We start from the raw sequence: 23,865 nt of genomic DNA on the forward strand, positions 1-23,865 counted from the left end.
CAAGCCGGCGCCGGCGCCGGCGCCCACCGCCAACGCCCAGCACGGGGCCTTCTCGCGCCCCAAGTCGGACGTGGACGACATCGACGCGCTCATGGCCTCCCTCTCGCTGCCCGCCGGCGGTGGTGATGGCGGCGGTGGCGGCGGCCGTGCGGCGGTGCCGGCTCCGGCTCGGGGCGGCGGCGGCGGCGGCGGCGGCGGTGGAGGCGGAGGCGGAGGCGGAGGTGACGGGCTGCTGAACGATCTCGATGCCATCATGGCCTCCCTCGGCGAGCCCGCTGGCGGCAGCGCGCCAAGCGCCCGATCGTCCACTGCCTACCCCGTACGCAACACGGCACACCGCACACACCGCACACACCGCACACATGGGCTGACGCGTTGCGTACGTGTTGTGTGTTGTGTTTGTGTTGTGTTGTGTGGTGGATAGCAGGCGGGTGGTGGTACCGCGCGTCCCGGAAGCGTCGCCTCTCCCGCCGGCTCCCGAGTCAGCGCCGCCCTCGGTACGCCACCATTCTATGCCGCGCGCCCTACAGAAAAACATCAGAGATCGAAGCCTAACTTCTTCTTCTTCGTCGTCGACAGGCGCCCCGGGCGGCCGACAATCGCAGGACCTGGACGCGCTGCTCAACTCGCTGCAGGTCGACTCGCGCACGGTGCCCGTGACGCACCAGCAGCAGCAGCCCGCTCCGGCGGCCCACCAGCACCACCAGCACCAGCACCACGCCCCTGCGGCAGGCGGCGCTGGAATGCCAAGCATGCGCGCGCCCGGCAGCGGCGGCGGCGGCGCGCCCATGGGGGCTCCGGCGGCGGCCACCCCGAAGGGCTCCTGCGCCACCTGCCAACGCCCCATTCAGGGTCCCATGATGCAGGCGCTGGGCGGGACCTACCACCCCAACTGCTTCGTGTGCGGCAACTGCGGGGAGAGCCTCGGCTCCGGCAGCTTCTTCCAGACCGACGGCCGTCCTACCTGCTCTCGCTGCTACCAGGTACACACGACCGCACACGACACGACACGACCGCACGCGCGCGCGCGCAGCCGCACACACGCAACACACATGACCGCACACGCACTAACGCGCGTGTTGTGTCATCACCCAAAAAAGGCCCAGTTCTGCGCGCGGTGTGCGCACTGCAGCCAGGCGATCCAGGGCCAGTGCATCAGCGCCCTCAACAAGCAGTGGCACGTCAACTGCTTCATCTGCGCCCAGTGCCTCAAGCCCTTCGGCACCGCTCCCTACTTTGAACGGTACGCACGTGTGCGCTGTTGTGAGTGCGTGTGCGGTGGTGCGTGTGCGATTCTGACGTGTGCGGTGGTGCGTGTGCGGTGGTGCGTGCGATGCGGATGTGTGCGTGTGCGGGGTGGAAGAGAGGGGAATCCGTTCTGCGAGAGCTGCCTGTACGGCATCTTTTCGTCGCGGTGCGGCGCGTGCGATCAGCCGATCAAGGCCGACACGGTCAACGCGTGCGGCAAGCAGTACCACCCGGAGTGCTTCGTGTGCGCCCACTGCCGCCGGGCGTTCGCGGGCCAGCCCTACTTTGAGTACGGCGGACGGCCCTACTGCCAGCTCCACTACCACTCCCAGATAGGCGCCACCTGCGGCTGCGGCTGCGGCCGGTACGCCTCTCCGCTGGCTGACGTGGCGATTCCTTGAATCCCAGCAATGCTGACGTGGCTTTGTGTGGCGGTGAAGATCGATCATGGGGCGCGTGGTGCAGGCGCTGGGCAAGCAGTGGCTGCCGGAGCACTTCCTGTGCGGCTTCTGCATGAACTCGCTGGCCGGGCAGAACTTCACCCAGCGCGACAACAAGGCCTACTGCAACGGGTGCTTCGGCAAGCTATTTGCGGCGTGATCCATCGTCTCCTGCATGATCGTCGTGTGCGATGTAGACGTGTGGCGCCACCGCACACGCACACGCAGCACCACCGCACACGACGCACGACAGCACTCGCGCCTTGCTATGTAAATCACCAAGAAATGAGAATTTCCATTTATTTTCTCAATTAAAAAGCGCGGGAAATAAGGGAGAACGGGACTGAGAGATTAACGAGATTTTTTTAGATTGAAGAGATTGGCTTATCAATCACCAACTAATGGCGGCGCCGGTTCAAGAGGGCGAAGTGGTAGCGGGATTCCTCGAGCACGGCTCGGTGGAGGCGTTCGGGCGCGGTCTTGTCGGCCGTCTGGCCAGCGCCGCGGCTGTCGCCAATGAGCTGCCCGAGGGGGATGATTTCAACTTCCTATCGACCGCGTCATTTGCAGGACCCGATTCGTTCCGCCCCACGATGCGCAAGATGCAGAATCGGCTTCTCAGGCTGGCCCAGGAATTAATCAACCACGAGCTGCCCCGCAATCCCCCGCGCGTGGACGATCCCACCGATCCCGAAGATGTCACGGATCGATTCGAGGCCGTTGTCGATTCTACAGATCTTCTCCTCGAGAAAGTGGTGCGTTGCCTGCCGCCCCTCGCCCTCTGCTCTTTTGAAAAAATCGAGTAGCGGCGGCTCTTCTCCTCATCTCCCCATCCATCCTCCCATCAACAAACAGGACAACTTCGCCGACGAGGCCCGCGGCCAGAGCAATCGCCCCAAGGTCGTCGTCAGCACCACCACCACACAAGAGAAGGTTCGCTCTTCGCGTCCACACCTATCGTGCTCGTGTCGTGCTCATGTCGTTGGTCGTGTCGTGTCTGATGGTGGTAATGATGATGATGATGGTACACAGGGAAGGGACTTTCATCTGTTTCACGGCAGCAACGTGCTGCGGCCGCAGCTTCAGTTCAAGGACCCCGTGGACAACACCCACACGCCGTGGATGCCCGTCCCCTATCGCAACGGCCAGCGGCCCACCCCCGCCCCTCCTTGTACAGCTCCTCTTCCTCTTCCTCCTCACCCACTCTTAATTGCCCGATCCCGTACGCTGATTGTCTGTCGTGTGTCGTGTGTCGTGTGTCGTGTGTCGTGTGTCGTGTGATCCTTCGATTGGGGGAGAGCAGCGGCGCTGCCAAAGGACCTCGAGACTCACATGTCGACGCAGCTCGGCATCACTCTCCCCGAGGAGTCGTTCTCAATGTACGACACACACACGCACGCACACGCACACACACAGCGCAGCACTCACAAGGTCTGTGCGTGTGCAGGTACCCGCACCCGTTCTACGAGCAGCTGGCCAACCTCGAGTACCTGCCCTCGCAGCTGGGCTCCTGCATCGAGCAGCCCTTCCAGCCCCTCGAAAACATCCCCTTCACCTTTGTACGCATCTCTCTCTCTGGAATGCGTGGAATGCCATGCCACCTCCTGCTTCTCTAAGACGCCGGACATCATCAATCAGGTGGCGACGGTGAAGGACCTGAAGGACGTGGCCCAGAAGCTCGACGCCCAGACCGAGTTCGCGGTGGACTTGGAGCACCACTCCTATCGCACCTTCCAGGGCTTCACGTGCCTCATGCAGATCTCCACCCGCACAGGTACGCGTGGTGTGTGTGTGTCGTGTGTGTGTGCGTATGTGTGTGAGTTGCGTTTGTGCGGTGCCACGTTGGTGCTATTGCTTACTTGCTTGCTTTCAAACTCTGATGGTGGGTCGTGGATCTCTCTGCAGAGGACTTCATTGTGGACACGTTGGCGCTGCGGGAGCACATGCACCTCCTGAGCAGCTCCTTCCACGACGCCAACATCGTCAAGGTGTTCCACGGCAGCGACAGCGATATCATGTGGCTCCAGCGCGACTTTGGCCTCTACGTCATCAACATGTTCGACACCGGCCAGGTACTTTTCCTGCACACGACACACATCGCACACGCACCACACACACACACACACACACACACACACGATACACACGCCGCGCACGACACACGGAGTGACACGCACGGGCCAACGCATGCAGGCTTGCCGCGTGCTCGAGTACCCGTCGTTCTCGCTGGCCTACCTGCTGCGCCACCACTGCGGGGTGCTGGCCGACAAGAAGTACCAGCTCGCCGACTGGCGCATCCGCCCGCTGCCCGAGGAGATGCTCAAGTACGCGCGCGAGGACACCCACTACCTCCTCTTCATCTACGACAAGCTGCGGTACAACCACCCCCATATCAACCCACCTCAACCCCCTGCACTCACTGTGTGCGGGTGTGTGTGTGCGTGTGTGGTGTGTGTGGTGTGTGTGTGTGTGTGTGGTGCGCAGGAACGAGCTGATCGGGCGTGCGAACATGTCGAACAATCTGATCCTGGCGGTGCTCAACCGCAGCAGGGAGCTGTGCCTGCTGCAGTACGAGAAGCCCCTGTGGACGCCCACCAGCCACCTCTCCCTCTACAACCGATTCAACTACGTCTTCAACGAACAGCAGATGCGCGTCTTCGCCGCCGTCTACAAATGGCGCGACACCGTCGCTCGTGAAGAGGTACGCGTGTGTGTCGTGTGTGTCGTGTGCGTGCGTGTGTCGTGTCGTGTGCTCACATTTCGCGCATTCCACAGGACGAGTCGTATCGGTATGTGCTGCCCAATCACATGCTGTTCCACATCGCCGAGCTGGTGCCGACGTCGGTCCCGGCCCTGCTGGCGTGCTGCAACCCGGTGCCCCCGCTCGTCCGCATCAACGCCGAGATCCTGGTCGACGTCATCACCGCCGCCCGCGCCGAGCCCTCCCTCAGCGAAGGTTCGCCGCCCTCCCCCCCCAACGCTCGCTTTGCAGACCACCTCGCTCACCGCACACGCACACGCACCAACGCACGCACACCACCGCACACACAACACGACACGACACACGCACAGGAGGTGTGACGCCGCGATGGGAGACGTCGTACCGGCCGCTCATGGCGCCCACGCACCAGCGGATGGGTCCCTCGGCGCACCAGACGGCCGCCGACCAGCAGCAGCCCCCGATTGCGCAGGCCCAGCCTGCGGCCGTGTCAGCGCAGTCGGCGGCCGTCGCCGCCACGCCCGACCGGCGCGACACTACGAGCCCCACGCTCTCCAAAGACGAGCTCTACTCCACCGCCGGTACGAGCCGCCGCCGCTGTCGCGCGCGTTGTGTGTCGTGTCGTGCGTTGTGTGTCGTGTGTCGTGTGCGGTGGTGCGTGGCTGACGTGTCGGTTGGCTGCCGTGGTCGTGCAGGCTGGACGTCGCCCCGGAGCTCCCGTGCGGCCGTGTGCTCGCCCGTCAACAAGGTATACTATATTTTATATGAAATTTAAAATAGAATTGAAACGCGTCTGAAACTAAATTGGGAAATATTTATACTGTTTTGTATGAAACGACGCAGAACTATCGCACGATGATCCCGCGGGCGGGGAGCAGCCTCTACAGCACGCTCGCCGACGCGTCGGACTCGGACGACTCGGACGAGGACAAGAAGACCGCCATGCTCATCGCCTCCTCCATCTCCACCCAGGGCCTCCTCCCCTGGCGTACGCCACCCACCACCCCACCATCACCGCACACACCGCACACGCTGATGGCACACGCACACCGCACACGCTGATGGTGGCACGCGCGCGACATACAGATGAGGTGATGGCGCCGGAGGCGGAGAGCGCGGCGGCGGCCGGCGGGGCAAAGGCTGCGGCGACGACGGCGGCGGATCCGGCGATGGCGGACGTGCCGCGGTCGATGCAGGAGATCTACGAGATTTCGAACAAAAACCGAAAGCGCAACAAGGAGAAGCGGAAGCTCAAGGAGACCTCCAAGGAGACCGCCGCCGAGCCCTTCTCGCCCGTCAAGTTCTCCACCTCCGACGAATCCTTCGACGGCGCCGAAAACGACACCATGCAAGGTATGCGCGTGTGCGCGTGTGCGTGTGCGGTCGTGCGTGCGTGTGAGTGTGCGGTAAAATAATGATGTGTGTCGTGTGTCGTGTGCGTCGTGTGTCGTGTCGTGCAGGTGGTCGGAAGAAGCAGAAGCCGAACGATCTGAACGACGAGGAGTTCATGAAGTCGATCGGGTGGGCCTCGGAGGAGGACGCCCGGCAGGCGCGGGAGGCGGCCAGCGCGCCGGCCCCATTCGACTACGCGGCCGCCCCGGCCCCGTTCAGCCAGGCCCAGCCGCAGCCGCCGTCGCAGGAGGCCTCCGACCACACCTTTGCCCCGCGCGGCTCCCGCAACGCCGCATCGTCGTCGTCGGGCGGACGCAACCAGCAGCAGCGCCCGGCGCAGGCCTCGCAGCAGGCGCCCTTCGATCCCCACGCCAACCTCAGTACGAACACGACACCACACGACACGCACGCCGCACACGCATACACGACACGACACGACACGCGTAGCTAACGACACGCACGCACACACACACAACGTCAACAACAGACAGCATCAGCGGACCACGAGGCGGGGGGCGCGGACGGTTCCAGCGCAAGGACCGAAGCAAGACGCAGACCTTTGGCGCTGCCCGAGGCGGCGAGAACCGAGGCCAGTGGCCCCGAAGATAGAGCCCCCTCCCCTCTGCCCACTCTCCACTACTTCACTACTTTATCGTCTTCTTCATCGTCGTCGTCGTCTTGAAAACAATTTTTATGGGTACAAGGAAGGTGTTGGGAATGATGATGATGATCGTCATCATCGTCATCGTCATCGTCATCGGCGTCATCAGTGTTGTTATTTGGAGGTCTTGCGGGATCGATTGGAGGGCGGGGCGATGGTGGTGCCGACGACGTGCGGCGATGTTCGCGACCCGCCCGACACCTCTAACTGTCCCGCCAATCGCTCGCACTCCACCTACGCAAAAAACCGGCCGTCAGCACGACACGCACAACACGACACACACGACGCGACGCGACGCGCATACCTGGAGGGCGGCGCGTTCGGCGGCGAATTCGTCGCGTTCCTTCTTGAGCTTGTTGATCTTGTCGAAGGATCGGCGCTCCTCCTTCTCCTTCTTCTTGAGGTTCTCCTTGAGCGCGTGCAGCTCCTTCTCCGTCTTCTTGGCCGACGACGACGATGATGGCGAAGGCGACGACAGCGAGAGTGGCGACGACGCCGACGACGATGAAGACGACGAGGCGCCGGCGCCGGCGGCGGACAAGCCGCCACCGCTGCTGAGCGGCGTGGGCGGCGAGCTGACGGGCGAGTCGGCCTTGGCGCCCTGGACCAGCAGCGAAGACATGCGGTCGCCGTCCAAGGCCTCCCGCTGCCGCAGCTTCTTCTTCAGCCGATGCACCTCCTTTGTGCAAGCACTGGTCAGACACGACACGCACGGCACACGACACGACACGCGCGCAATAGCACGACACACACGGCTAAGGCGACGCGTGAGTTATACCTTTTTCCGTTCGCGGTCTTTGGCGGTGGTCTGCTGGAGGGCGGCCTCCTTGTCGCGCAGCAGGAGCTCCATCGACTCGGCCTCCCTTTGAATGGAACATGTTGTCAGCGCGCGTGTTGCGTTGTGTGTGTCGTGCGTGTCGTGTCGTGTCGTGTCGTGTGTGGCGTACTTGCTGAGGGTCTCGCGGAGTCGTTCGATTTCTTCCTGGTACGAAAACTCGTTGCGCCGCAGGGTGTCGATGACCGCGTCCTTCTCCCGCAGTTGGTTCAGCAGCTCGTTGTACGTCTTCTCCGCTGCCGACAGCGACCTGCGTCCATCGATCGCCACACACACCACCGGTCAGCCAACACACATCAACACGCACACGCACACGACACGCGCGACCGCACGACACGCATGGAGTGGGGGGGGGCGAAAGTGTACATTCGGAGGTGGTCGACTTCGCGTTCGCGGACCTCGAGCTCGCGGAGCAGTTCGGAGTAGGAGGCGGAGAGCGACGACTGCTGGCCCGCGTCGCTGCCCCACACCTCGTTCATCAGATTCACGCACGGGTGCATGAAGAACTCGTTCCACGATATCCGCAACGACTCATCCTACACAACACAACACGACACACGACACAACACAACACGACACACGACACACACACGACACGCGCGGGTCGGCATGGCTCGAGGGTGGTGCGGTGCGGGGGGGGGGTGAGGGTACGCGTTGGAGGAGGCCGGAGAGGAGGTCCTTCATTTCGTCGGAGAGCTCGAGGTCGGCCGGGAAGCAGAGCGACTCGGTCAGGATTCGGTCCAACAGCTGCGCGCCACGTCAGCAGTGCTGGGTTAGGCCACGACCAATGGCAAGCGCGCCTCACATAAAGCCTCGCGCGCGATTGGAGGGTTAGCGAGCGGGGGCCGGGGGGGGGCGGTACTTGTCGCGGATTGGAGGCGGGGAAGGGGAAGTCGTCGGTCAGCATCTTGTACACCAGCACGCCCACGCTCCACAGGTCCGCCTTCGCCGTGTGCGGCTGAAATCGCACGACACGCACCGGTGTGAGTCGTGTCGTGTGTGGTGTGCGTGTCGTGTCGTGTGTGCGGTGGTGTGTGTGTGTCGTGCGTGTCGTGTGGTGGTACGTACCTGCCACTGCAGGATTTCGGGGGCCATGTAGAGCGGAGTGCCGACGCCGCCGGTCTCGGCCACCTCGCCCGCGTGCAGGAATCGGCCCAGCCCAAAGTCGGCCACCTTCAGCACTCCGTTCTCGTCCTGCGCCGTCAACAGCAGATTGTCCGGCTGCCGCGCACCCCCCCCCGACATCGCCATCAACATCCGCGCGTGCGCACACGTGCGCCATGTGTCGTGTCGTGTGCGTGTGCGTGTGCGTGTGCGATACCTTGAGATCTCGATGCAAAATGCCCTTGTCCTTCATGAACTTCATCCCCGAAGCTGAACACAGCACACACGGCTTGTGAGTTCGTGCGTGCGCGTGTGCAGTGTGTGTGTGTGTGTGATGAGCGTGCGTGCGTGCGTGCGTGCGACGCACCGAGTTGGCGGAGCCAGTAGCGGGCCTCCTTTTCGGACAGGCGGCCCTTCTTGCGGAGGTAGTCGCGCATGTCGCCGCCCGGCACGTACTCGAGGATGAGGTGGATGCTGTGCGCGTGGGTCTTGATGAGGCTGATCAGTTCCGCCCACGACCGCGGGCGCAGCCACTCGGTCGACTCCGGGTGCGTCAGCACCACGTCCAGCAGCTGCACGATGTTCGGGTGGTGCGCCTCCCGCATCAACTCTGAGACACATTCCACGATGGCATTCCATGATGGCATTCCACGACATTCCACGAATGTGTGGTGTCAGTCGCCAAGTGGCTTGAGGGCTGTGTGATGAGTGAGTAGCGAAGAGTACCGATTTCGCGTCGGAGCTGCTTCTCGGCCTTGCGTTCTGGTCGCTTCCCGGCCTTGGTGAGCGTCTCCCAATCGAATACCTGCCGACCGCACGCACGCACGACACACGACACACACGACACGCACGCAACACGGCACACACGACACACACGACACTCAAGAGTTAGCGCGGGCGTGGCGCACTCGAACAAATGGCGGTGGTGGTGACAACCTTGATGGCGACTCGCCGAGCGCTCTTCACATGATAGCCCAGAAACACCGTGCCGAACATGCCCTTTCCCAACTGCGTGTGTGCGACGTGTGTTGTGTGCGTGTGGTGTGTGAGGTCACGATTATAGAACGCTCGCGCGTGTGCGCACGCAGAGCGATCGTCGTTGTGTCGGGTCGAGCCGCACCTTGATGCCCGTACAGAAGTGGTCGCCCACGAATCGCATATTGACCCCCGCCGGCGGCTCTCCGCGGCTCGTCGCCCGCCCCAGATCCACTTGCCTGCCACCACCCACCCATTCAGCCACCGCCGCGGGGCGAAATCGGGGCGAGAGTGTGAGAACTGGGGCGGGAGGGGGAAAGCGGCGGCAAAAGGGCCAGAACGGGGCGAAAACGTGAAGGGCGAGAGAGCGAGAGTGAGTGTGGTCGTACCGGACGAGGGAGGAGATGTTCTCGGGCGAGGCGACGATGAGATGCTTGAGCACGGCCATGGCGGCCTCGGCGTTGGCCGGGTTCAGGTGGAGCAGCAGGCGGTTGACCAGGCCGTGCACGAAGGTGCCGACGAAGGAGGAGCGCAGGTGGGGCAGCAGGTTGGCCACGCCGACGATGGCGCGCAGCACCTCGCCCCGCGGCCGCTGGCCCTTGTCCAGCTCCACCGCCAGCCGCTGCCCGAGCCCGCCCCGCTTGCCACCCTTCATCCCTTCGCCCAGCAGCACCAGACTACCCACCAGGCCCCGCTCCCTGATCAGCCCTGGAATGCAAGGAATGCAAGCGCAGCTCACGGGGGTGGGGGGAGTTGATGACACACCATTCGATGGCGGCCTTGGCCGAGGCCGAGCCCTCGCGCTTCTCGCCGATGATTTCGAGCAGGGTGTCGAGGACCTCCTCCTCCTGCTCCTCGTCGAGCTCCTCCTCGTCCTCCTGCAGCCGCTCCCGCAGGTTCGCCAGAAACTTCTCGTCCGGATCCCCGCCGCTCTGGTTGATGACGTCATGGTGGGTGGTGCGGGGGGGGGGCGCGATTAATCGCTGAGCGCGACTGAGATTGGGGGGAGGGAGGGATTGGGGGGATAGGTACTCCTCCTGATCGGGAGGACATGTCGCGCGAGCTTAAGGAGCTGGTGGTGAGCGACGAAGAGGAGCTGACCAGGTTCATGCCCGACGATGAACAAGCAGCCTCTCTCTCTCTCTCTCTCTTGTTTCTTGTTTCTTCTTTTGTATTTGTTTGTTTGTTTGATTGGAATCGATTAATCGTTCAACAACGTCAAAACGCGGTACAAATAGAGGAGACAACACGCACGCACGAAGAGTTCCAGTCAAATCTGGTGCGTAAAGGGGCAGTACCTTATTTGTCCATCAGACGAACGCTTCTTTCTTGTTTTAGCACCACAATGCGCCGGCGAATTCCCTTTCCTCGCTTTCGCTCTTTGCACGGGGGTCCCTGGACAGGCGAGAAGAAGAAGATGTGTGTGTGTGTGTGTGTGTGTGTGTGTCGGTGTGTGTGTGTGTCGGTGTGTGTGTCTGTGTGTGTGTGTCTGTGTGTGTCTGTGTGTGTGACTGTGACGAGAGGGCGGGGGAGCAGAGACCTTGATATATACGTTTATTCGGAGGCGACGGAGGGGTGGACAGGAAGACCGGCGGCGGGGCGGTACCACGAGGGTACGTCCGCACCACGCATGCCGTAGTGGTAATCCATCAACAGCTCCGCCCCATCCTCTAATACCACCGCCCACCGGTTTCAGTTATCATTCACTGTGTGTCGTGTCGTGTCGTGTCGTGTCGTGTCGTGTCGTGTCGTGTCGTGCCGGAATTTGGGTACCCAAATCATCGGCGGCCACGATCACCATGCCCGACATGACAACTCCGTCCGCACCCGCGTCGCCCTCGTGGCGTCGGGGGAGGAAGTAGACGTTGGGAATGTGTCGGCGCAGGTGGTCGTGGGCATCGAGGTCGGCCGCTAGGAAGTCGAACGGCAGCGAGACTACGTTGGGCCGTCGGTCGGCCGGCGGGTGGTTCACCAGATGCCCCACCGCGTAGGAATTCGCAAACACCTCCGCAAAATCGATCTTGTCCCCTGCACGATCGTCATCATCACGGGGTCAGCTTGCGTGCTTAGGCATGTTGTGTGTGTATATGTGTGTGTGGTGTGTGGTGTGTGTGTCGTGTGTGTCGTGTGTGTCGTGTGTGTGGTGTGGTGTGTGTGTCACCTGAAGGTGGTTGCTGGCGAGGGTGATCTCGGGACCAGGCAGCGAGGAACGCCTGTCGTGAGCTGCCCTTGCTGCTCGCATCTATCAACATCTGTTGGCCAACCGCAGCGCATGCGATGAGAGAAAAGCCTCAAGGCGATGCCAAGCGGCTTGCGTGTCACTTTGTGTTGTCCTTACCTTGTCCGAACGGAACGCGAGGTAGTCGTTGTCGGTGTAGATGTGCGGGTAGACCAGCGGCAGATCCGACTCGGCGTAGACGCACCCCGGGTAGAACGCCACCACCGTACCCCTACTCGCTTTCCCCTGTTTTGTGTTCGTTTGCGTGATTAACGAAAGTCGATGGTTGTGTAGAGCCCCTTTGCTGACTGCACACCTGGATGAAGACGCCCTCGCCAGCGCCGGAGATGGACGAAGGTCGCTTGGCCAGAGTGAAGCCGCACGAGGGAGAAGCGGGTAGAGGCTTCGCCGCGGTGGGCTTCTTCATGAAGAACTTGGCCTGCTTGGCCAGTGTCACCAAATCCCCAAGGCTGCAGGCCACGCGCACGACGCACACGACACACGACACACGACACGCGCTGAGCATGTGGGCTGGAGTGATTGGTGGATGGTGGTATCAGCTGTACCTGTAGCCGGGTGGTGCAGCGACGCCGCGCTCATGGAGAAAGGCTTCGAGGCGCTCACGGGAAAGCGAGTTCAAGTCCACCTCGCCCCTCAACGACGCCGGTGGCGCCTGCACGACCGCTCACCAGCAGGGCGAGTCACGTGAGTTCTTGCGATTTATTGTGCGCAGGAGGAGGGCAAGTTGCCCGCGGTACCTCGGTAGTGGAGTCTTCAGCAGAAGTCGCCAGCTCGTGAGCGCACTTCAGCAGCGCCTCTACGCGCGGCCACAAGGCGTTGTGCTGCGTTCCCATGTGCTCCATCTTCAAACAATGCTTAAATCCCGAACTTTCAATTCGGCGCTACGACAAGATTACGGCTCGTGATCTTGTCCGCACTCTCATTTTCTATTTCTTTTTTCTTTTGGTTTTCGCGCCAAAAGAACGTGGCGGTAAATTAAAATGATTTTATTTTATTAAGGAGGCAACCAATGACGCGCCTTTTGACGGCTCACGTAGAAAGGAAAGTGGCGACTAAAAAGAAAACAGGGGCCAGACGAACCGGTGGTCGGGAGTTGGGTGGGTTGTGAAGAAAGACGAGAAGATCGACCCTTGTGCCAAAGGAGGAGGAAGGCAACAGGGAGTGTGGAAGAGAAAAAAAGAGAGAGGAAGAAGTGGATCTAGAATAGAGGTGAGAGAGATCTTCCACAACACACAGAAGAATGAGGAGGGCACTTCTCATTTTCGTCCTGTTCGCCACCCTGGCCCTTCTTGATGTTCGACCGGTCACTGCCGATGGTGAGAGTCTCCCCTCACCACCTTGAAGATGGGAAGAAGGAGATCGCCACATATCTTTCACCTCTGTGGTGATCCTGATGATCACCGCCCCCTCGCTCACTTCTCAATCGTTCTCTCTCTATCTTTATCTCTCCCTCGCCTCTACTCTTCACTGCCGCATCTTTGCTTGGTTTGTTCGACGATCATCAACAACTCATTTTCTTCTTCTGCTGTTGATGAAATGGTGGTGGTGAACAGAGACCATCACGGAGGAGCGTCAGGGCTGTTCCAACTCCGCCCTTTGCGCCATCCCCGTGGCCGGTAACGGTCTCTACTCGCTTCTCTTCAACCCGCTGACCCAGGTCACAACATCGATCAGCCTCTTCTCGCCGCTCTACGACTCGATGAGCAACTTCACCCTCCAGGCCTGGGTCTACCTCACCCCCGTGACCCTCCCCGTCCCCAACGAGCGGCCCATCTTCTTCAAGGGTCTGTTCGCCCAGACCGGCCACAACGGCGTGCCCGCCTCAGTCGAGTTCTACGTCTATGTCAATAGCAACAACTTCGTCGGGTTCCGCATGGGCGGCGGAGGCACCAGCTACGGCTTCGACTTCACCGCCCCTTTCGCCCTCGGAAGCGATGTTTGGACGCAGGTGACGGTGACTCTCAACGCGCGCACGCGAGTGGCCTCCATCTACGTCGACGGCGCGCTGCTGGCGGCGCAGAACTGGCTCCTCACCACGCCCTCCGGCCCCTACGCCGACGAGGTCGCCTCGCCTCGCGTGTTTGGCGAACGCATCCAGCTGGGTCTCTACTCCCAGTTCCAGGGGACGGTTCACCGCTTCGACGGTCGAATCGACGAGGTGCGCGTGTGGAACCGCGCCCTGAGCGCCGCCGAGATCAACGCCAACCTCAACAGTACGCCCTCCCCCTCTCCTCCTCTTATTCATCATCTTCATCTTCTTCTACATTCTCGGGGGGAGAGATGAACCAATATTCTCTACCGTCGTGTTGGCTTTGGGCGAGTGTATTGATTGGGTGGTGCGTGGTTGCATGGCAACAGAGGCCTTGGTGGGTGAGGAGGCGGGGTTGATCTCGTACCACCCCATGAACGAGGGCACCGGCTCGACCTTCAACTCGCCGTGGCCCCTGTCCGACGGCCGCCAGGCCCCGGCCACCGTGCCCACCGTCACCGGTACCATCGTGCCGCCCGAGACCCTGGTGTGGACTTCGTCCGAAGTGCAGGTCAACCACGCCAACACCTACTACGCCAAGCGGGGGCTGCCCGCAGAAGCGCCTAACCTGGGCGTCACCTTCAACCTCTACGCCATCGTGCCGCTTGGGTCCACCTCGGCGTCGAACCTGGCCTACTTTGTCCAGACCGCACCAAGCAACGGTAAGCTGTACTGGGAGGGCGTGCTGATCGACGAGACCTACGACGGCCCCGACATCAAGGGTAACCGCACCCACCCCTATCCCGAGCTGGTCTACATGCCCAACGACGGCTTCACCGGCACGGACACGATGGAGTACCTGTCGTTCTACCGCGGCGGCGACTCGGAGCTCATTGCGGTGACCTTCACCACGGGCTGCCGGTGGATCGACAACTGCAACGTGTGCGAGGGCACCGTCGCCTGTGAGGGCTGTCTCGAGGCGCAGAAGGACGTGTGCGGCGTGTGCTTCGGCAACGGCACGTCGTGCCTCGGCTGCGACAATGTGCCCAACTCGGGCAAGCAGTGGGACGAGTGCCAGGTGTGCGGCGGCCTCAACCGCGACAAGGACGCGTGCGGCGATTGCTTCGGCAACGGCTCCAGGTGCGCTGGGTGCGACGGCGTGCCCAACTCCAACCTCGACTTCGACGCCTGCAACGAATGCGGCAGGAACAACGCCTCCATGGACGTGTGTGGCGTCTGCTTCGGCAACGGAACGTCGTGCCGTGGCTGCGACGGTCAGCCGCAGCGCGATCCGGCTCTCCGACGCATCATCGACGCGTGTGGCGTGTGCGCGCTGCCCGCCGATGCCAACTCGACGTGCCGAGGCTGCGACGGCAAGGTCTCCTTCCCGCCCAAGCTCACCGACTTGTGCGGCATCTGCGGGGGCAACAACACCGTGTGCCTGAGCGGCTGCGACAATTTGCCCAACTCGCGCGCGATCTTTGATGAGTGCGGCGTGTGCGGCGGCAATGGTGTGTCGTGCAAGGGCTGCGACGGCGTGCCCCAACGTGACCCGGCGCTGAGGGCCAAGGTCGACGAGTGCGGGGTGTGCGCCGGCAACGGCTCCACCTGCGCCGACTGCGACGGAGTCCCCAACGGCCCCAACCCGCCCGACGTGTGCGGCGAGTGCGGCGGCAACGGCACCTCGTGCCTCGATTGCCTCGGCTGCCCGTTCGGCGACGCCGTGCGCGACGTGTGCGGCGAGTGCAACGGCAACGACTCCACCTGCGCCGGCTGCGACAACGTGCCCGAGCCCAACCCTGTGCTGCGCAAGGTCAAGGATCTGTGCGGCACCTGTGGCGGCAACAACAGCGACTGCTCCCACGAGTGGTGCAACTCGACCATCCCCTTCTCTAAGTTCGACGCTTGCGGCGTGTGCGAGGGCGACAACTCGACCTGCCAGTGCACGTCTTACCGCAACCGGACGGTGGCCATGCTCGACTGCGTGCTGCTCGAGTGGACGCTGGCCAACGCCATGGCCGCGGTCGACGAGCAGCTCGCGCTGCTGGCAGACACCAGCCGCGGCCTCAACATGGTCGAGCTGGGCAGCCTGAACGCCGTCGTGGGCGACCAGATCAAGCAGCTCAACAGCTTCGCCACCGAGTGCTCCGAGGTCTACTGCAGCACGCTCTCGTCGGTCCTGGAGGAGATCGCTCGTGGTCGTCGACGACGTCCTCGAGGGCCGCCGACACCTCGAGACGCTCCGCCGCCACCACCGACTCAACCGGCACCATCTCTCGCTTCGCCGCCCTTCTCCCGCTATCAACCCATTGAGCTCGAGCCTCTTCACCAGGCTCTCTCTCGGAACACCCTTGTTGTATAGCATAGCAAAGTGCGTTCTGAAGAAAGGGCAGCCACTCCTTCCAAGCCCTCCCCTACACCTCCTTCCGCGCCTCTTCTTCTTCACTGCTCGACGCGCGCAACACGTCACACGGCCAGCTCCCACCCTCTCCTCCTCCTCCCAGCCATCTCCTTGCCTTCTTGTCCTCTTCTACGCTAACACGTGGCGCCATCGCCATGACTTCCCAAACCAACGAACTCCACTTCTACTTCACCCCTTCTTCTTCTACTTCTACGTCTTCGGTTTTCATTCTCTCTCCAATAAATAAGTCAGTACGGACCTCTCAAGGTGGGCCACCTTCAACCACATCAACCATCACAACCACAGGCGCTCACGTCGTCAATGATGGGCGGCGATGTAGTGAAGAGGGGGTCAGAAGAGAGAATCGACAAAGTGGGCAAAGGCGGAGGTGTCCGGTGGCGGCAACGGTCGGAGCTGATCGAAGTCGGCCTGGCCCAGCAGGGCCAGCAGTTGATTCGGGGTCGTGTCGAAGACGTGCTTGGCCTGGCGTCGGGTCGTGTCGTGTGTCGTGTGTCGTGTGTCGTGTGTCGTGTGTCGTGTGTCGTGTGTCGTGTGTCGTGTGTCGTGTGTCGTGTGTCGTGTGTCGTGTGTCGTGTGTCGTGTGTCGTGTGTCGTGTGTCGTGTGTCGTGGCCACGTTAGACTTCACAGAACCCAGATCGTGAGCGGGAGTTGCGGGTGTGTGCATACCTGGCCCATGACCGAGGCGATCTCCATCTGGTGATTGTCCATCAGCTTGTCGTTCACAACCACCACCATCTTCTTCCCGATGGAGAGTCCCTCAAGTATCGTGCCCGAACCTGCGCTCGCCACCCATAGCACAGCACAGCCCACGACACGACACGAGTGAGAAGCCAGGATTGCGTGTAGAGCTACACCAAACCAAAGGCGCACCTGCGTGCGAGATGACGAGGGCAGCTTGGGCCAGGACGGAAGCGAAGGAGCTCGACATGGCGAAGGCCTGGTAGGCCAGCCCGTGCTCCTTGGCCAGCCGGGGCAGGTGAAGGGGTGCGTGGGCGGCGTGGGGTCCGTACTGCACGACCAGGGCCTCGTAGCCCCGCGCCACCACGGCCTCCACGAACGCTGCCGAGTCAACGACCTCGAGCAGGTCCTCGAACTTGGTCGAGCCCACCGTCACCAGCACCACGGACTTGCCCTCCACCGCGCTCGCCCCCTCATCTTGTACTTGCATTCTTTTCTCTTTTGTGCACAAACAGATTTCTTTTTTCATTTCCTTTGCATAAATGGTGACGTCACCGCAACTTTTTTTCGTTGGAAATTTCCTGGTTTGATACGGTGATGCGGGGGGGGAGACGTGGCGCAGTGGTGACCTGTCGCCTCTGGCTCTCCTTGAAGACGGTCTGCGCAGCGATTGAATTCGATTTGATTCGAACAAGAGAAGGAGAGGCGCATAGATCGGTAAGCGAGCATTTCAAATCGAGGAGCTAGCGCGACTACACAGCACAGAAAGATCTGAAATGGAAGCCTTCTTGCAGCGGGAAGAGAGGGATGGCGTGAGATGGTCGTGGAATGTGTGGCCCACATCACGATTGGAGGCGACAAGGATGGTGGTGCCTCTGGGCTGCATGTACACGCCGATGAAGAAGATCCCCGGCATGCCCGCGCCCCTTCCCTACGAGCCGGTCCAATGTAAGACCTGCTTGAGCGCACTCAATCCCTATTGCTCCGTCGATGTGCGAGGCAAGTTGTGGGTGTGCCCCTTCTGCTACCAGCGCAATCAGTTCCCTCCTCACTACGCCGACATTAGCGAGACCAACCTGCCCGCTGAGCTGATCCCTCAGTTCACCACCATCGAGTACCAGCTGGTGTCGAAGCCCGCCCTCGCGCCGCCCATCTACCTCTTCGTGGTGGACACATGCCTCGACGAGAAGAACCTCCAGGCGCTCAAGGACTCCCTCCTCATGTCGCTCTCCCTCATTCCCGAGAATGCCCTCGTTGGCCTTATCACCTTTGGCACCACGGTACGCACAGCTCCCCATCCCAATTTACTCTCAAGTAGAAATCGATCTTGTAATGCCACAAATTCTCGGCGATTAATTGGGCTGTTCTTGTTCACACACGGACAACAGGTTCAAGTGTTTGAGCTGGCCTTTGCCGAGTGCCCCAAGTCCTACGTCTTCAGGGGCAACAAGGACGTGACCGCGAAGCAGATCCAGCAGCTTCTCGGCCTTGGCGGCGCGGCTCGCCCCCAGCAGACCCCCTCCGCGCAGACCCCCTCCCAGATCACTCCCAACCGCTTCCTCCGCCCCTTCAGCGAGGTAGCCTCCACCTCCACCACCCAGCCTCCTCCTCTTCTGGGAAGACTTCTTCTTCTCTTTCCTTCTTGATCTTTGTAGCAAAACGTAGTGGTCCTGGGTTGACCCTCTCTTTCTTTCTTCCCGCTACGTAGGTCGAGTTCACGCTGGAGACGATCCTGGAGGAGCTGCAGCGCGACCCCCGGCCGGTCAAGAACGACAGGAGGCCTCTGCGCGCCACCGGTGCCGCGATGTCGCTGGCCGTGGGTCTCCTCGAGGCCACCTTCTCCGGCACGGGCGCCCGCATCATGGTCTTCCTCGGCGGTCCCTGCACTCACGTACTACTTTCTCCCAACAACACCCAACACCATCATCATCATCAACAACATCATCAACATCATTGAGAAAGCGAGCTGACGATAGTGTTGTGTTGTCTTCGCCGATGACAGGGTCCCGGCATGGTGGTGTCGGACGAGCTGAAGGAGCCGATCCGGTCGCACCACGACATCAACAAGGACCGCGCCAAGTACGTCAGCAGCGCCACCCAGCACTACGACGCGCTGGCCAAGCGCGCGGTGAAGGCGGCGCACACGGTCGACATCTACGCGTGCTCGCTGGATCAGGTCGGTCTGATGGAGATGCGCTACCTGGTCAAGCGCACCGGCGGCGTCATCATCCTCGCCGACGAGTTCGAGTCCGACATGTTCAAGAAGTCGTTCCAGAAGCTGTTCGCCCACGGCGAGGACGAGCAGCTCAAGATGGCCTTCAACGGCACGCTCGAGGTGCAGACCTCGCGCGAGCTCAAGGTGTGCGGCGCCGTGGGCCACCTGTCCTCGCTCGGCAAGAAGAGCTCGTCGGTCGCGGAGACCGAGATCGGTATCGGCGGCACCTCGGCCTGGCGAATGTGCGGACTCGACCCGAGCGCCACCTACGCCCTCTACTTTGAAGTTGTCAACCAGCAGGTTGGTGTACACCACATCCCCCCCCCCGCGTGCGTGAGTCGTATTGATTCCCTTCTTCGTTCTTCTTCGTTCTTCTTTCTTTCTTCGCAGGCGGGTACGGGAGGCGGCCAGCAGGGACTCGTGCAGTTTACGTCGACCCACCAGCGAGCGAACGGACTGCGCGTGATGCGCGTGACAACTCTCGCACACGCCTGGGCGCCCGCCGGCGATCCCAAGGCCGCGCTCACCATGGGCTTTGACCAGGAGGCCGCGGCCGTGCTGATGGGCCGGGTGGCTGTGTTCAAGGCGGAGACGGAGGAGGCCTTCGACGTGCTGCGGTGGTTGGACCGCATGCTCATCCGCCTGGTCTCCAAATTCGCCGAGTACCGGAAGGACGAGCCGTCCTCCTTCCGCCTCTCGAGCAACTTCACCCTCTACCCTCAGTTCATGTTCCACCTCCGCCGCTCGTGCTTCCTCCAAGTACGTTACCATTCACCCTCCTTCGTTCTTCTTTCGTTCTTCTTCGTTCTTTTGGTTCTTACCGCTTCTGCCTCCTTTGTCAGGTCTTCAACAACTCACCCGACGAGTCGACCTTCTATCGCTTCATGCTCAACCGCGAGTCCGTCACCAACTCTCTCACCATGGTACCTTCTTCTTCCTCCCTTTTCTTTTTCCCTCTTTCGTTCTTTTCTCATCGTCTTCTCTCTTTTTCTTTTTCTTCAATAACAGATCCAACCGACGCTCGATGCCTACACCTTCAACGGCCCGCCCGTACCGGTGCTCCTGTCGGCCACGTCGCTCGCCTCGGGCGCCGACCGCATCCTCCTGCTCGACACCTTCTTCCACGTCGTCGTCTGGCGCGGCGAGCGCATCGCCGACTGGGTCAAGCAGGGCTACCAGGCCGACCCCCAGCACGAGGCCTTCCGCCAGCTCCTCGCCGCCCCGCTCGCCGACGCCGACGCCCTCTTGCGCGAGCGCTTCCCCATTCCGCGCTTTGTCGAGTGCGATCAGCATTCGTCGCAGGAGCGCTTCCTGCTCGCCACCGTCGACCCGGGCGAGGCGCCCGCCGCGGCGCAGTTCAACTCGGGCGCGTCGCAGGAGTCGGTCTTCACCGAGGACGTCAACCTCCACGTCTTCATGGAGCACCTCAAGAAGCTCGCCGTCCAGTAGTAGAAGTAGAAGAAGCTCCACACTTTCACTTGCTCATCATCAGTTAGTTGTGTTTGTGTCTTCTTCTTCTTTGATAATACAACAGTTACACTATATAGTTAGAGAGTATGTTGATATTTTATGTACATGTTGGACAAAAATGCAGAAAATGTGTTACACGGCTCAGCCGCTGAGTTGTTCGGCGCAGAACTGGAGGACGCGGGCCGAGGCGTCGGGTTGCTCCTCCTCGAGCGTGCTCGCCACGTCGCGGTACTCGGCGGCCTGGCGTCGGAGAGTGCGCACCTTCGCCTGCCGCTCGGCGATCTCGTCGTCCGACCACAGCCGCTCGCCGCCGTTGGCGCCGTCGGCCGCCTGGGCCTCGAACGCGAATGCGACCTCGGCGTGTCGCTTTCGCTCTTGCTCCTCGTGGACGCGGCCCTCGAGCTTGTCGGCGTAGGCCTCCATCGCGGTGGCCAGCGAGTTGTAGGTGCCCGGCACCTGCTCGATCTCGAGGGCCTGCAGGTGCGACGTGATGGCCTTCTCGAACAGCTGCTCGGCATCCTGGTCTACTGTTGCTCCGCGGCACATTACACACATTCCATAGCAACACAGCGGAATTATCAGCTTCCATTAAAGGAAACGTGTCGTGTAGCATAGGAACGGTTGCAATGGAACAATTAAAGCAGGTTGCTATGTACCGAAAGGCCGGCGCCGTGCTGCTTCGGCTTCGACTCGGCTCTAGGCCCAGAGACCACAGCATGTGCGAAGCGCGCGGCTTCTCGTCCAGCGCCCTCGTCAAGTGTTCGCTGCAACGACGACACAACGACACGTAAGAATCAAAGCGCTCCTAAAGAATGCGGGCGAGCTCGAGTAGCGTACTTGGCGCTGGTGAGCAGGCGGAGGGCCTCGTCGTCGTCGCACTCGGGGTTCATGGCCTCCATGAGGTAGAGGCTGGCGTCGATGGCGTGCACGAGAGGGAAGTGCTTGACCGAGGCCGTGATCTCCTCCACGTCGCCCGGCAGCACGCGCACCTGGAAGATGTTCTTCGTGAGCAGCTCGCGCTTGATCCGGTCCGTGAGCCGCAGAATGTTCCAGCGCTCGGCCAGCAGGAACACAAGCCGCAGCGACAAACTCCTAAACATCGGCAACGCACACGATGACACGACACACAATGTCAACACTCGACACGAGGTACACGACACACACATAGCACGACACGACACGACACGCAACGCATGGCACGCACGACACGCAACATGTCAAGCGGAACGCACTTGCGGAGATCGTAGCTGGGCTTGCACTCGAGGGCGGTGAGAAGGCCGGGAAACTTCTTGGCGCTCACCCGCTTGATCTTCTTCTTCCAGAATCGATCGCTCTGCTTTCACGACACACACAACACGACACACGGCACACGGCACACGGCACGACACACGACGTACGACACACGACCCAATGAGACCTTGCAATGCGATGCGGGGGTCAATGGAAAAAAGTTGGGGAGAGAGTGGACGAAGTGGCATACCTCTCGGCTCGAGCCGAAGAAAATGTTGACGTGCTCGAGGACCAGGTCCTTGCACGACGACTCCGACGACACACCAATCGAATTCTTCACCGCTTTCCTGCGAAACGCAATATAAATGTAAAAATTAGAAATAAATAAATAAATATAAAAGGGGAATAAATAGTGAATGCGTTGTGTCGGTGGGTGGTACCTCATCTTGTAGCGGATCTGGTGCTTGATGCAGCGCGACATGGCCTCGGAGAGGAGCATGATGCGCCAGTACTTGTTCTTGACCAGCTTGCGCAGCCGGCCGATGTGTCGCATGTTGATGCCCCGCCTGTGCATCTCGTACACCGTGTTGGTCTGCTTGTTGAGCTTGACCAGCAGGTAGTCCACGTCGTTCGCCTGCTTCTCAGAAAAAAGTCCCAAAATGTTGAAAAAAGGTGAGCATAAAAATAAACATTAAATCAGAGCATGAATTAAAAGTAATAAAGTAATAATCAGAATAAATATGACAATAATAAATAAAGAGTGAGCAAAAAAACAAAAAACAAAAAGGAAAAGGGCAACACACCGCATCTTCTTTGAGCACGCGCTCGAAGAAGTCGGAGATGTCGGTGTCGTCGAGGTCGCGCGCTAGAGTGGGGATGACCTCGTCGAACATCTTCTTGGTAGCCTCCCGAATGTCGCGCTCGCTCGCCACGATGTCGTTGTCGTACTTGCTCCACCCTACGCAACACGCACGCAACACGCACGCAACACGCAACGCACATCAACGATTTAGCTCCGGATTCAGATCAGACAGTCTTTGTTTTATGTCCGGTTCTGGGCGCGGGCGTACCGGTGAACGCGTCGGACGAGAGGGGCACGTGGAACTCCTTCACGATCTCGGGCCGCAGCATCTTGTAGAACACCGCCCGGTCAGCGTAGGCATCTGATTGTCTGCAGAACCTGGAATTCAGCCACCGCACACACCGCACACACCGCACACACCGCACACAGAGTAGTCGCTGGTGGTGGGGAGCCTCGTACGAGCTGGGCGGGGCCTCGGGGGGCATGAGGCGGGCAAAGTCGAGGAGATAGTAGCGGCCGTCGGTGCCCAGGTGGCCCTCGATGTCGCCCGGGCCGATGATCGGCACGCGCTCCTTGCCCACCGTGTGCTTCTTGAGGTTGAACATGCGGCCCACCTTCTCCATGGCCCGGTTGAGGGTCGGATCTGAGGCCACCACCGTCTTGCCGCCGTCGTCGGAGCCGTAGCGGAGCGAGGTGACATCGAGCGGCAGCAGGCACATGGCCACCATACGGAAGCCCTTGTAGTCGATCTGCATTCCACACACATTCCACACCAATCACAACAGGGAATGTTAACATTGTATCTGGAATGTGCACAATGGTGTGCGTAATGTGTGTGTGTCGTGTGTGTCGTGTGTGTCGTGTGTGTCGCGCACCAGGGACATGAGGGGATGGCGAAGGGTGGTCATGAGCGACGGGGTGGCGAGGAGGCTGAGGCCCTGGAGCTCGAGCCCGGCGGCCTTCATGGCGTAGTCGTCGCGCGGCTTGTCGCCACCGTAGAGCCAGATCGGCGGCTTCTTGCTCAGCCTGGGGTCCTTGCAAAACTAGAAAGAAAAGGAAAGAAAAGTTAAAGAAACCGGATCAGCGCAGGTGGGAAGAGGGGGGTGGATGGCCGAACCTTGAAGAGGATGCCCTGCACCACATACTTTTTACCTCCGGCGATGCCGCCCACTTCGACGGGCTTGATCGTTTTCCTGCGAATGGTGTCGGAGTTAAAAGAACGAAGCGCGTCAGGTGTGTGAATGGGGGGGGGGAAGTGAATGCGCGTACTTGCTGTCGTCGACGTTGAGCTCGTTGATGATGACCTTGGCGTAGGTCTCCACATTGAATACAAAATCGTGCATCAAATTGGAAATCTCCTGCGCATCATTGGCAGACATATTCCAAATTCCCTGTAGTGCGTGTCGTGTCGTGCGTCAGTGCGTGTGTCGTGTCGTGTCGTGTCGTGTCGTGTCGTGTCGTGTCG

At 61.0% G+C, this 23,865-nt stretch overlaps 9 protein-coding genes across 9 annotated transcripts; 5 read left to right on the forward strand and 4 right to left on the reverse strand.

The window, feature by feature from the left end:
• Positions 1–91: 91 nt before the first annotated feature.
• On the forward strand, positions 92–1,848 carry ACA1_298780 (LIM domain containing protein; the record flags this gene model as incomplete). Its single annotated transcript, XM_004340629.1, has 6 exons — positions 92–319; positions 428–497; positions 580–983; positions 1,137–1,243; positions 1,364–1,612; positions 1,689–1,848. 6 exons carry the CDS (start codon positions 92–94, stop codon positions 1,846–1,848), a joined length of 1,218 nt encoding a protein of 405 aa, XP_004340677.1.
• Positions 1,849–2,089: 241 nt separating this feature from the next.
• On the forward strand, positions 2,090–6,408 carry ACA1_298790 (3'5' exonuclease domain containing protein; the record flags this gene model as incomplete). Its single annotated transcript, XM_004340630.1, has 16 exons — positions 2,090–2,443; positions 2,544–2,621; positions 2,721–2,859; positions 2,992–3,067; positions 3,136–3,247; positions 3,306–3,462; positions 3,594–3,760; positions 3,882–4,063; positions 4,173–4,389; positions 4,464–4,644; positions 4,761–4,988; positions 5,103–5,155; positions 5,251–5,395; positions 5,494–5,760; positions 5,868–6,179; positions 6,287–6,408. The coding sequence occupies 16 exons, from the start codon at positions 2,090–2,092 to the stop codon at positions 6,406–6,408; spliced, it is 2,790 nt and encodes a 929-aa protein (XP_004340678.1).
• Positions 6,409–6,574: 166 nt separating this feature from the next.
• Positions 6,575–10,484, reverse strand: ACA1_298800 (protein kinase domain containing protein; the record flags this gene model as incomplete). Its single annotated transcript, XM_004340631.1, has 16 exons — positions 6,575–6,694; positions 6,765–7,139; positions 7,239–7,323; positions 7,408–7,545; positions 7,662–7,831; positions 7,947–8,042; positions 8,158–8,253; positions 8,364–8,516; positions 8,617–8,669; positions 8,767–9,009; positions 9,126–9,204; positions 9,336–9,407; positions 9,520–9,613; positions 9,764–10,082; positions 10,114–10,306; positions 10,407–10,484. The coding sequence occupies 16 exons, from the start codon at positions 10,482–10,484 to the stop codon at positions 6,575–6,577; spliced, it is 2,364 nt and encodes a 787-aa protein (XP_004340679.1).
• A 444-nt stretch (positions 10,485–10,928) lies between these two features.
• On the reverse strand, positions 10,929–12,455 carry ACA1_298810 (uncharacterized protein; the record flags this gene model as incomplete). Its single annotated transcript, XM_004340632.1, has 7 exons — positions 10,929–11,044; positions 11,148–11,402; positions 11,536–11,626; positions 11,713–11,838; positions 11,909–12,062; positions 12,159–12,265; positions 12,351–12,455. The coding sequence occupies 7 exons, from the start codon at positions 12,453–12,455 to the stop codon at positions 10,929–10,931; spliced, it is 954 nt and encodes a 317-aa protein (XP_004340680.1).
• A 398-nt stretch (positions 12,456–12,853) lies between these two features.
• ACA1_298820 (uncharacterized protein) lies at positions 12,854–13,897 on the forward strand (the record flags this gene model as incomplete). Its single annotated transcript, XM_004340633.1, has 2 exons — positions 12,854–12,929; positions 13,167–13,897. 2 exons carry the CDS (start codon positions 12,854–12,856, stop codon positions 13,895–13,897), a joined length of 807 nt encoding a protein of 268 aa, XP_004340681.1.
• A 118-nt stretch (positions 13,898–14,015) lies between these two features.
• Positions 14,016–15,895, forward strand: ACA1_298830 (uncharacterized protein; the record flags this gene model as incomplete). Its single annotated transcript, XM_004340634.1, is given in 4 exon segments — positions 14,016–14,692; positions 14,723–14,807; positions 14,868–15,734; positions 15,746–15,895. The coding sequence occupies 4 exon segments, from the start codon at positions 14,016–14,018 to the stop codon at positions 15,893–15,895; spliced, it is 1,779 nt and encodes a 592-aa protein (XP_004340682.1).
• A 439-nt stretch (positions 15,896–16,334) lies between these two features.
• ACA1_298840 (glycosyltransferase family 28 Cterminal domain containing protein) lies at positions 16,335–17,173 on the reverse strand (the record flags this gene model as incomplete). Its single annotated transcript, XM_004340635.1, has 3 exons — positions 16,335–16,466; positions 16,672–16,781; positions 16,876–17,173. 3 exons carry the CDS (start codon positions 17,171–17,173, stop codon positions 16,335–16,337), a joined length of 540 nt encoding a protein of 179 aa, XP_004340683.1.
• A 373-nt stretch (positions 17,174–17,546) lies between these two features.
• ACA1_298850 (Protein transport protein sec23, putative) lies at positions 17,547–20,347 on the forward strand (the record flags this gene model as incomplete). The annotated part of the gene is made up of 7 exons (XM_004340636.1): positions 17,547–17,963; positions 18,072–18,260; positions 18,392–18,574; positions 18,686–19,198; positions 19,289–19,657; positions 19,741–19,821; positions 19,907–20,347. The coding sequence occupies 7 exons, from the start codon at positions 17,547–17,549 to the stop codon at positions 20,345–20,347; spliced, it is 2,193 nt and encodes a 730-aa protein (XP_004340684.1).
• A 162-nt stretch (positions 20,348–20,509) lies between these two features.
• ACA1_298860 (histidine kinase A family protein) lies at positions 20,510–23,779 on the reverse strand (the record flags this gene model as incomplete). Its single annotated transcript, XM_004340637.1, is given in 13 exon segments — positions 20,510–20,887; positions 21,025–21,064; positions 21,082–21,132; positions 21,206–21,460; positions 21,601–21,701; positions 21,849–21,945; positions 22,039–22,232; positions 22,402–22,556; positions 22,669–22,769; positions 22,860–23,149; positions 23,276–23,443; positions 23,518–23,593; positions 23,670–23,779. 13 exon segments carry the CDS (start codon positions 23,777–23,779, stop codon positions 20,510–20,512), a joined length of 2,016 nt encoding a protein of 671 aa, XP_004340685.1.
• Between the last annotated feature and the right edge of the window lie 86 nt (positions 23,780–23,865).

The sequence above is a fragment of the Acanthamoeba castellanii genome, assembly GCF_000313135.1.
Source record: "Acanthamoeba castellanii str. Neff unplaced genomic scaffold scf7180000082992, whole genome shotgun sequence".
NCBI classification, from domain to species: domain Eukaryota; phylum Discosea; order Longamoebia; family Acanthamoebidae; genus Acanthamoeba; species Acanthamoeba castellanii.